Raw genomic sequence first — 12,048 nt, 5'->3', positions numbered from 1 at the left:
TTTATTGCAAATGTAAAATACCTTCAAAAATGAGAATTCTGCAGTTTTTAATTCCATTCAGTATTTTATTTGATTATTTGTTTAGACACTTTGTGTTTGCTCTGCGCATGTGCAACAACTTTGTAGGTAACTTCATTTGGTTCCATTAGCGGTGCAAAAATAGATAAAATAACAGGTAATATTGTGTATAAAATCTAAGTTAATCAGCATTAACTTATTGTATATTGAACTGTTGTATAAAAGCAGTATCTTTTCTGTCACAGTTTTAATCATCTAGACTTGTGTTTACGACTAAATCACAACCATACCTACATTTGCTGGTATAACTCAAAGCCGTTGTTTTGTTTTGTCAGTGGAGGGAGTTTTCTGAATATTTATTATATGTTTGCCGCAGTGGGATTGAAACACAAGTACTCAGGACTCAGGCCAGGCTTTACCTACTCGGCTTCCTTAAACACACTGTTGATTTTTCCGTCATCGATTTCTGGATAATTCCACATAATTACTTTTATCTGAGCAGTCCTGATAGCAGGACAATTTCTGGCTGGGACTTTCCTCCCTGGGGCGATGAGGTCAAGGTTTCTGAGTGCTTGTTTTTTTTCCACAATTAATTAAATGCAATTAAATACTTGGAGCGCTCGTGGCACAAAAGTGTGTTAGAGGAGCTTCCAACACACACACGCTCAAAACTCACTCTCTTTCACTCTCACCCCTGATGCAGGCTCTCTCACACTTGGGTCACGCTCAATCATAGCGCATTTCCGCTTAATCTAGCCAACCACTTGTACCGCAGTCATTTATGCAAAGCTCTGTTATTAGTCGACTGAATGGACAATGAGCAAGCGGGAATCACCGCTTAGCAATTATGATTGCTCTTTCAAATGAAGCATAATGATAGACACGTTTCAACGGATCCTGAAGTTGCCATGTCAGTGTTGATGGAGTTAATTTTTCATTTATGAATGCATGATTCATTTCATTTATACGTGATGGTATCGTTACAGAAATCAAACCACTCATTGCCATTCTGCGAGTTGCACGTTTAAAAAATACCCCTTGAGCAAAAATCTATCATAAAGCTTTATGTTATAGAGTTGCAACAGCATTTTTATCTCTGCAGCTGTCAGGAGCAATTGGACCAAAATGAAGGCCATTAGCGGGACAAGCAGAGCGGGAAAGCCTGAGTCATACTGTTGATTTTTTGATACTGCAAATCTGCACCTGTCACTTGTACCTGCTTCCATCACACATTACCTCAAAACACATACACAGGCTTATCGGAGACTATTTAGATCATAGTGCTTTTGTAAAATAGAGAGAGTGAGGGCTGAAATAGATCAGGAGTTTAGTGAAAGGCAGCCCTAAAGGATTTAGTTGTAATAGAACAAAAAATATTATAGCAGTGAACATCTTTTTTTTTTTTGGATGACCCTGACATGTTTTTCAACTATGTACTGGATGTGATGAATGTGAAATGCTTAACCACAGAAGAGATTGTTCATTCGAAATCTGTATGCAGATATTTTATTTGTTTGGACAAAAGCAGCTGAAAAATCCTTTAAATAATTTCTGTCATGTTCCAAAGAAGAAAAAGTCACAGGTTTGGAATGACATGAGGGTAAGTAAAAAATGACAGAATTTTCATTTTTGGGTGAACTGTTCCTTTAACGTGTGTTGTGTTTATTCAGAATGCGACGGAATGCTGCACGAGTCATTCATGTAGAACATCTGATGACAGCTGTTCTCTTGAGGGAACGCCGAGACCTCCTCATGACCTGGAAATCAATATATCCCCACATTGTAAGGTAACAATGCTCCACAATAAGATTCAAGATATTTGCATTCAGAAACATCATTCCTGGTCAAACTGAAGGGGACCCACTCAGATTTTGTGCCAAGTGCATGGTGTAGCTTAAGTTGCATCTGCACAATAACCGAAAACTTGTTAGACCAGCAGACTAACAAATCTTGGTGCGAACATGATTTTTGGCAAATTTTTGTCAGTGATATCCAGTCATTTCAATGGAAGTTAATTTATGCACAAAAAAAAAGAATGAATAAAAATACACTGCCATTCTAAAGTTTGGGATCAGAAAGCTTTTTAATGTTTGTTTTTTTTCCTCAAGTTTCTTATGCACATCAAGGCTGCATTTATTTGAAAATATGGAAATATTATTGCAATTTAAAATAACAGTTTTCTGTTTTAATATACTTTAAAATACAGTATATTCCTGGGAAACAAAGTCTTCAGTGTCACATGATCCTTCAGAAATCATTCTAATATGCTGATTTATAATCAATGTTGGAAACAGTAGTGCTGCTTAATATTTTTGAGACCTGTGATACTTTTTTCAGGATTCTTGGATGAGTAAAACGTTAAAAAGAACAGCATTTATTTAAAATAAAAAATTTGTGTTACAGTATACACTACTATTCAAAAGTTTGGGGTCAGTAAATTGAAGTAAATCAGTGAAGTTTATACTTTTATTCAGCAAGGATGTGTTAAATGGATAAAAAGTGATAGTAACAGCTTATATTTCTATTTTGATCAAATACTGTGCTTTTTAACTTTTTATTCATCAAAAAATCAAAGAAAAAAGGTTCTAAAAATATTAAGCAGCACAACAGTTTCAACACTGATAACAAATCAGCATATTAGAATGCGTTCTGTAATATCATGTGACACTGAAGACTGGAGTATGGCTGATGAAAATTTAGCGCCACAAAGACATAAATTATATTTTAAAGTATATTAAAATAGAAAACCGATATTAGAAATTGCAGTAATATTTCACAATATTAGTTTTTTCTGTATTTTTGGATCAAATAAATACAGCCTTGATGAATATAAGACTCCTAAAAAAACATAAAAAATCTTACAGATACCGAACTTTTGAATGGCAGTGTTTACATACACATCTCACAATTCTGCCTTCTTTTTTTCGCAATTCTGAGTTTATATGTCACAATTCTTGATTATGAAATACAAACTCAGAATCAGATTTGCACAATGTTCACTCTCAGTTCCGAGATTAGAATTTACAAGTGTGAGATATACACTTGCAATTCTGAGAAACAAGTGAGATTAGTGAGATATAAACTCGTAATTGTGAGAAGAAAAAAAGAAGTTACCTTTTTATTCAGTGCCGTGAATAAGATTTCATTCAATACATTTCAATAAGAATATATGACATTCAGAATTTTGCATGAGGTCAAAAGATCTCCACATGCAAATTTCCCAATTTTGCTAATGGACTGTCCCGTATTGGCCTATTTCTGCCCTCAGCCAGTTGTACGAGTTGTGCTCAAGCAGCTGTAGCGACAACAGTGTCTCGTAAACAATGCAGGTGTTTTGTAGTCGGATGTAAAAGCGAACAAAAGAGTCTTCATTTTTTCCCGACATGAGAGGACACAGTTGATTAGTTTTGTTTTTGATGATAGCACGCCACCGAATACACAAAAAATGGAGGAGAGGGGTGGGGTGAGCAGTAGCTCATTATCATTTAAAGAGACATGCACCAAAATGAGTCACTGTGAACTGAGCTGTTTTTGACAAGGTACATTTTCACACGACCATTAAGGAATTTTAAGCAAAGTACTCTGCAGGCCCTAAAGAATTAGACCAGCTTGTGGAAAATAGGCATCCAATGTTTGTGTGTTTATAGCAAGAATATTTAAATTTTGGTGGTTGTTTTGCTTTCTCGTCTAGGCAGGTGAGGCAGGACATTCACTGATTACCTATCAGAAAAAGGCAGATGTATGATGCCTTGTTTGCAGTCTATATGAATTTCACTTGATGTGGTGCTTGTGATTATTCACCATAATATAATGCGTGATTTACAGTCAGTGAGAGCCTATTTCCCTTATAAGACAATAAAGGAAATGGCTGCCAATCCGTAGGAATGTCTCCATTATGTTGAATTGGCACTATTAGAGGACATTAAGCATATTCAGTCCTCTCTGAGTCTCCGTTTATGCCATACGCATTCAGCCACTTCCATTCTCGCTGAGCCTGTTTTGCAGGAGAAGGAGATAACAGCCAATCCCCAGTTAATAGCTACCTCTTGCCCTTTCCCTCATCATACAATGGTGAACAACGCTTGATCTTGGTCCACTGAGTGAATACATTGAAGCTCAGAGAAGCAGTCGTTTTATTTGTTTTGCGTGGCAGTTGCGAGGGCAAAGGTTAATTGAATAATGCATTTTTTGTGAAGCAGTTGCGTTCTGTTCTGGCACGGTTAGAACAATGATGGAAAGAAATTTGCATGTAGTGGTGCTCTATAAGAGCACTGCATGTTATTCACAGTGGCTCATTTAACATGGCCGTTTGACTTGCACTTCACCAAGGCAACGGTGGTTTTCACTTCGCGTGATGTTTTTAATATACAAAAGCAATGCATTCTGAAAGCATTATTTTAAGCATATTGAAATTCGAGTAACTGTCAGATACCCACTGCATTTAATTACTCTTAATTATGAGAACTTCAAATGACAGGACATCACATTGGTATAATTGCAGTTCAAGTAATTATTCTTACATACAGTTATTTTTGGTAGTCTTGTCATGAAAATATTCTCAAGTTACGATGAGCATATATAAGCACGTACCCACAATTTGTTGTTATTTTCATTCTATTTTCTCAAAGTACATAAAATATCAGCAGGGTTAACGTGACTGTATTTTTAAACAGCCTTCAAATCCTTGTTTAAAATTACGCTACATGATTTTAGCCAGAGAAAAATGCAGTTTAACAGCCCTTGAACATTCATAAGAGTTAGTGCCAAAGCCAGTCAATGGCACATTTGTAAATGAAGCATAGTATTACTTAAGGCAACACTATTTTAGGGATGCTCACATATTTTCCCTCACAGTTGGGTATTATTTTGGCATTTAATTAAAGATGGCCTAAAGTACTGTTAGGACCAACTGCCATATCACTGTGTCCTTAGCACATCAGGTTATTAATGTGAAAACGTATATTATCTTAATTGCGTAAATTGTCTGTGATTTGAAAATGAACAGAGACAGACAGGTGTAAGAGGAAGTGCTTTCGGTGAAATTTACTCAAGAGTTTTTACTGTTGAAATAAACCAAACAATGGATACAGCAGTGACAAGAAATAAAAAAGCAAATAGAAATTTATTATAAAATGAATTGCAGTAAATGTGGACAGTTTTTAACAGAATGCTAAACGAGGTATGGTGTTCAGAAAAGATTGCATCCAAATTGCATCTTTCTGTGATTTTCTGATAATCACGGGCAATCTGAAGGGTTGGTGAACATTTTTTTTGCACTCGAAAGACATAAAAGTGATGTTATTAAAATCCAACTAATGCAATATAGATGACTGTCTTTAATGGCAATTAAATCTGTCTTTGCATTTAAAGGAAATCTTTGATTATTAAACTGCTTCACTTGTCAAAGACAAGATGTCAATGCATCTTTGATACTGGGAAATTTGCAAAAGATTACAGACATTAACATCTGACAGTATTAATAACTAATAAACTGAACTAATATTCAAGAAGTCAATTTAATCTAACAGGCACAGCAACACAAGTTATCGCTAGATGAATGAACGATGATACATACACTTGGCTGAGCACAGGTGCTTGTATTGGGCCATTGTAATATAATATAATCTACTACATTCCTAAAGATAATTAGAAAAGCGGGTTTTTTAAATAAAATGTATTTTATGTATTTTAAAAGAAAAATCTGATTAACATCTGAAAGACTTCAGACTTATAATATAAACAGTTTAAGGTCAGTATGATGGGTTTTTTTTTTTAAGAAATAATACTTTTTCAGCAAGGATGCATTAAATTGATCAAAAGTGAGTAAAAGCTTTGACCTAGTTATTAAAGATTTCATGTTATTTTGAAATTTCTATTAATGAGAGGATCAAGGTTTCTTCAAAAATGTATTTTAAAAATATAGAGAACAAGTGTTTTCAATATTGATAATAGTAATAGTAATAATAATTTCTGTAGTTTTGGTTAAATAATACATGCACATGTTCACTGGCCCAAAATTTTTCAGTGCTAGTGTATGCAATATAATATTGTCATATTAGGCTGAGACACCTCTATTGAAAAGCTTAGTGAAATTACTAGCGCTTGACCTCTATTTTGACAGAAATCATCGCAGTACCAGTGCAGTGCATTAAGATCAGTGACAGCAGGATCAATACAGTGATCTAAGGGGATAGTCATTGGGGCCAGTATGAAGATAACCTGTGTCATGAGAGCAACAAGGCAATTCATAGCCATCACAAAGCATTCAGAGTGTTAAGACTCTGTGACCTTCTTTCCCCTCACAGGGGAGGTGTCCACAGCTCTCTCATGTGACTCAAACCTCATAATACATTCTCTGCTATCCAGTATGGAAAAAAAGTATGTCAAATGAGTATATTCAGTATTCATGATGCAGCATGCAGATTTTACCTGGATGATGCACTTCATTTAAGGTATTTCGTTAGCACTACAGGGGGCGGTGGATGTGTTTTGTGTGCCAGTGGGCCAAAGAAAACACGACTTATAGGACAATGCCAGAATGTACTTCATAAATGGTTATACTTCAAATTTAGCAAACAAAGTATAGAAATTCAGACACAGCCATAGCTACTAACATTTTGAAATACATAATAATAAATTGATATAAAATTAATGGGATAGTTCACCCAAGAAGGAAATTTCTTTTATTAATTACTCACCCTTGTGTCGTTCCAAACCCGCAAGACCTTTGTTCATCTTCACAACACAAATTAAGATATTTTTGATGAAATTCAAGAGCTTTCTGACCCTTCATAGACAGCAACACAACTGACACATTCAAGGCCAAGAAAGGTAGCAAGGACATCATTAAAATTGTGCATGCGACATCAGTGGTTCAACCGTAATGTTATGAAGCTATGAGAATACTTTTTTTGTGCACAAAGAGAACAAAAATAACAACTTTATTCAACCATTTTTTTCTCTAACGTGTCAGTCTCCACCATGCATTGCTGTCTGTCCAGGGTCAGAAAGCTCTCGGATTTCATCAAAAACATCTTAATTTGTGTTCTGAAGATGAATGAAGGTCTTACGAGTTTGGAACGCCATTAGGGTGAGTACTTAATGACAGAATTTTCATTTTTGGGTGAACTATCCCTTTGAGTCCTTCTGATCTGATCACTCATGAGATCATTATACTCTACATCCACTTTATATAAATTACAAAAACTAATCTGAAGTATTCAAGCTAAAGAAGACAGAAACAAATAGATATGTTTCTTTGCTACAAATCATAAAAAGTTTCACTTCATAGATTCACTTCAAGTCCGGCTGATCTGATCAAACATCAGATCATAATAAACTTTATTTAAATTGCAAAAGAATTTACAGTCATGGTCTATATGTGCATTTTATGAGACTTGCTAGTAATAAAATATACATTCATTTTTGCTGTGCAAGATGTTTTGGGCTTTTTTTTTAAACTGAGATTCTGAGAAATTCTGAGAAAACATTTTTACAGTTAGCACAGACCCTACCAAATCTAATATTTATATACCCTGCTGTACATTTAATCTACAATCCCTCTTTGTATGTAGTGCATTATTGCTTTAAGTTGCTAAGCAATTGGAAACCACCTACTGTTACTAAAATCAACTATGTGTTGATAAAATTGTTCATTCCAATTATTAGTAACCATAACTGAAGTCATTTGAGTGTTTTCACACGTGTAAAGGGGTTTTGTGCGCACTAGTTCATGTGCTGTCTAAGAACACGTCTTAGCTGTAGTAAAACGAATGGCCTATCACGGCTTATTGCTTTCACATTCATTAGCCATGCAACACTGATACTTGAATGTGTTTAGATGTTTATAGTATTTGATATTTCTTTATATGCTATTAAATTTTTCATGCAAAGACTTCAGGCAATGAAATTTGTAAGCTTGCTACTGTCAGTTCTGCTTTTATTGAGGTTAGCAATAACTTTCTTGACAATTTCTTTGACTTACTGCGGGATTCTCTGTAACAGGAACACTGTGAAGAAAAGGTACAAAGTTGAGGTCAGATTTAATACACACCACAGACGATATGTAATAAAAACCGAAGCCAGATTTAATCGTTTATAGTCCCTAATTCAGATGCTTCTCTCACCATTCGAAGCCACACAGACTTTCCTTTCATTCTTTAATAATGAGGGTGAAATTATCCAGGAGCTCATCTTCGTTTAGTAATAAAAAAACCCGCTCTAAGAGAATGGAAGCGTTAATTAAACTTTATTTAACAGCTTGACAGTCCTGTGCGCGTCTGTGTGTTTTGCAGTTTCCTGCATCACTCTCTTGTGTATTTCCTTGACCTTGTGAGGAAAATAAAGAGAAAGGCAACAAACAAAAAGGATAACGAGACGGCACAAATGAGATGCCTGGATTGTTAATTGCATCCCCAATATAGAATCCATCCTCTGAACGTGAGACTGTGATCAACAAACAAACAAGATGACTAAGATAATGCTCTGGTTCTGATGAATACGAAACCGTGATTAGACCGCTACAATGCTCAGATTGCAGAGAATGCTTTTGTCTGAGGGTAGCCAGGCATTTGTTTATCCCTGCATTATTCTGGCTGTGAGAGGCAGTGCTGTACGTGGGTGTTTGTAAAGAGATGGTCCATAAGTCTGCAGGCAAGATACGCACCGAGGAAACAAGGCGTTCTAGCTCGCAAAATGTTGCAATTTGCCGCTTTTATGTAACAAAGGCTTTATGCAAATGCTGCGTGTCAATGTATGGAAAAGGAAATAAGCACGGACGTTAGTTGCTCGGCTCATTTCTCACAAGGACAAGAGCCCGGCAGTCATCATCCGGGTTGTCCAGGTTCAGGGAGAGGTGATTAAACGCGGCGCCCAGCAGTAGCGCGGACAGCAGGAAGACCATGTTTTAGCTCTGTGGGATAGAGGTAGCGGGTGCAGAAATCGTACGCATCCGTTCCAGGGAAACAAAATGGCACAAGGGAGTGCTGTGACTGGGCCTATGAGTCATAAAGCGCGAGGAAATCTACCGAGTGCTGTTCTGTATAAAAAAGGTCGGCACACAAAACGTCTCAGAGAGCCTGTGATTGTGGCGGAGCAGAAAGAAGGTAATGCTGTCTAACAACAGAGGAGCCTCGGAGAGATGTGACTCAAGGACTGGAGGGGAAATAACAGCGGAACATCTGAGCTAATCAGTCTCATACAGGATGGCAGAATAATTCTGCATAATGATGTCACTCTCACAGAGAGGTGAGGGCATTAAGCGCGGCCGCAGGAGTGCGAATTTTAAGCCACGCGTACTGTAGTAGAAGCTCAGGCTTCCGATGGTCTGGCGAGCACTGCCTCAAAGTTGCTAGAAAATGACCGCGGCTGTCTCGCTCAATAACCTCTGCATCGCTTGTGTGAGACCTTAAGATGAAATATTCAACAGTTCTTTCCTAGCTGTGACAAAAACCCTGGATTTTCCCCGGCTTCAAAAAGCATTCATTTCTAGTGTGTTTGTAGCCAGATACTGTGGACTTTTTCACCTGAGTGTGTGGTGAACCTCTAAAGCACATCTCAAATGGACACACATGAAAGCACACGCTCGTTTCTTTGTTTTATTACATAGTACTTCTGCATCATTCAGTTGGCAAAGTGGCGTAAAAAACATAGTTGTTTTATCTTATCTAAATAATTCATACATACAGAGTACCTGACACAATAAAAACATAAAACATATGTACATGTACATTACATATTACATGATTTATAAATAGTACTGATTTACAGCATATACAGTTTTCCAAAGCATGTTTTCTCGACTGCAGGGAAAAAACAGTAACATTGTGCATTTACACAACTTTAGGATTTATGAATTAAGAAGGGGCAATCTGGTGGTATTCAGGGCTTTGTTGAACAGATTTTCTCTCTTTCTTTACACCACTTCTGAATGTCTCTGCATCACTTCTTGATTTTCATAGACCACCTCATTTTAATGCATATGCATTTATTAAGTAATGAAATTCCATGCATTTAGGATATCCAAAAAAAGACTGCACTTGAATGCAGTTCTGCTGAAATTCCTCCGCTGGGATTGTTGTAATTGAATTGATCTACTTCACATTAATAGATTCATTTTTTTAATGTCACCGTCTTTCAGACTGGACCTGGCACTCATTAGGCATTGAATACAGCTGTTATCTGTTCATATTTATTATAGGTAATGTTTTATTCGAAACCTTGATTTCCAATTCTCGTTCAGTATTCAGTGTTGCAGTATCATTGTGAGGCTGTATAGCTTTTTATTTATTCATTTTTCAGTTTTAAATAAAAAGATATCTCATAAAAAAACATATGGTAGCATAATTATCAAGAATTAAGTACAGTCTACTTTCCATATGGCTATTTGCAAAATCAATAAAGCTAAGTCATTAATTCCAGCTCAACACATATCCTTTGAAAATGAAAGGATTGTGAAAATTCAAAAGACACAGAATTACTTATGTTCTTCTCTAACTAGCCAGACTTGCTTTTGGATTCAAGTATCTTAGTAGTTAGTATTTTAAATAAGTAAATGAATCCTTCTCTTGAGTTTAGCCTCTTTCATCTGATGCAAGCAGAAGAAATTGAATCCTTTGCTAACAAAACCGAACTTCTGTTTTGGAGTTACCCCAAAGCAGGATTTCAGTAAATTTCAGTTAAATATTTGTTAAAATTAATCATATTACCAGCATTTCATTACCATGGCTTGTAATGTTTTTTTCTCAATGTGTAATATGTAAATCAAACCAATAATATTAATGGATTTATAAGGAGAATTGCCTTAGTTGTAAGTACTTACTTTGAAACACTGTTAATGTTAAATTTTACTCCACATGGCAGGTCATTCTAGGATATGTAAATCATTTAGATTTACAAACAGGATAAAAAATGAAATCCCTTAAATAACTGCTACAGGGCAGGGAACTCAATGTCCTGCTGATGTTTTTTAGATAGATCTAGCCTATGTTCTCCTAATCCAAGCAGGTTATAATATGAGGGATACAGGAAACACCCACGTATGGATTTGCACTTGGTCATTTTTGTGCTTCTTTTCAAAGATTTTAGGCAACAGCATGTAAGATCTACAATTTGAAGTACATATTAAACCACACATGACACCTTCTGTAGTCTGAACTTCACTGCCATTCTGTGTTCGTTTATTCGCCGCGCTGAGGTTGACATTGCCCATAATTAGCAAATAAGAAATATAATTTGCCCATATCAGTTCAGCTTTCACAGTCGCATTCAGTTTCCCCATTACATGCTATGGGCTTTTTAATTTGCATAAAAACTACTCATATAAATGAGCACTATGGATGTGTTCAACACGGTGCTGTCATAGCACATGGTGCATAGCGCTATTTTGCTGCATTCCGCTAGCCTTCAACAGGCACGGCAACATTATATTTAAAGTAATTACTATCGTACAGTAGTGCCAGTGTGATTTTAAATGCTGTCACACATGATGAATGTCTGTGTTACACAAATTCTCTGCATGTTTACTTTGACCCTTTAGGACTTCCTATCACTACAGATTGCAAACAGCATCCACCATATATTCTTTAGACATATAATTTCATTCTAGACATGTGCAGCTAAATGAATGACCATGCCCTTGATCTGATAAAACTATTGTCTTTGAGGTGATTCAGATTTGTTAAAATCTTCTCAACAACAATTCCTAGTAAAACATGTCTGAATTAATCAGGTAGGTAAGTTATATATTTCCTAATAAAAGTGTTGTGCAGTTCTTTTCTGCAAGAATCTCTACTGACAACATGGCACAGAAACAGCATCCTTTCCAAGCCGCAAAAAACAATTCTTTTGTATGTTACCCAAGGACTACTTCCTATCTCAAAATTCTAACTAAGGCAGCGCTGCAGATGATTCTCTCGCTACTGCAGTATAAAATACATTGTGTTACATACAGAAATACCTGTAGAGCTAGAAGAGAGGCTGCAGGGGAATGACAGCAGAATGATGGGGCAGCATGTGCGGAAACATTGCGGG

At 36.2% G+C, this 12,048-nt stretch overlaps 1 protein-coding gene across 1 annotated transcript in view; it reads right to left on the bottom strand.

The window, feature by feature from the left end:
- Positions 1–9,600: 9,600 nt before the first annotated feature.
- znf804a (zinc finger protein 804A) overlaps positions 9,601–12,048 on the bottom strand; it is a 76,642-nt gene continuing 74,194 nt past the window's right edge. The window contains 1 exon segment of the mRNA XM_051119398.1: positions 9,601–12,048. Within this exon segment, the coding sequence (XP_050975355.1) occupies positions 11,983–12,048 (66 nt within the window). The 3' untranslated portion in view covers positions 9,601–11,982.

This window comes from Labeo rohita, chromosome 9 (genome assembly GCF_022985175.1).
Source record: "Labeo rohita strain BAU-BD-2019 chromosome 9, IGBB_LRoh.1.0, whole genome shotgun sequence".
In the NCBI taxonomy this organism is placed as follows: Eukaryota; Metazoa; Chordata; class Actinopteri; order Cypriniformes; family Cyprinidae; genus Labeo; species Labeo rohita.
Note: the sequence above shows the minus strand (reverse complement) of the source record. Positions and strands in the feature narration are given on the sequence as shown.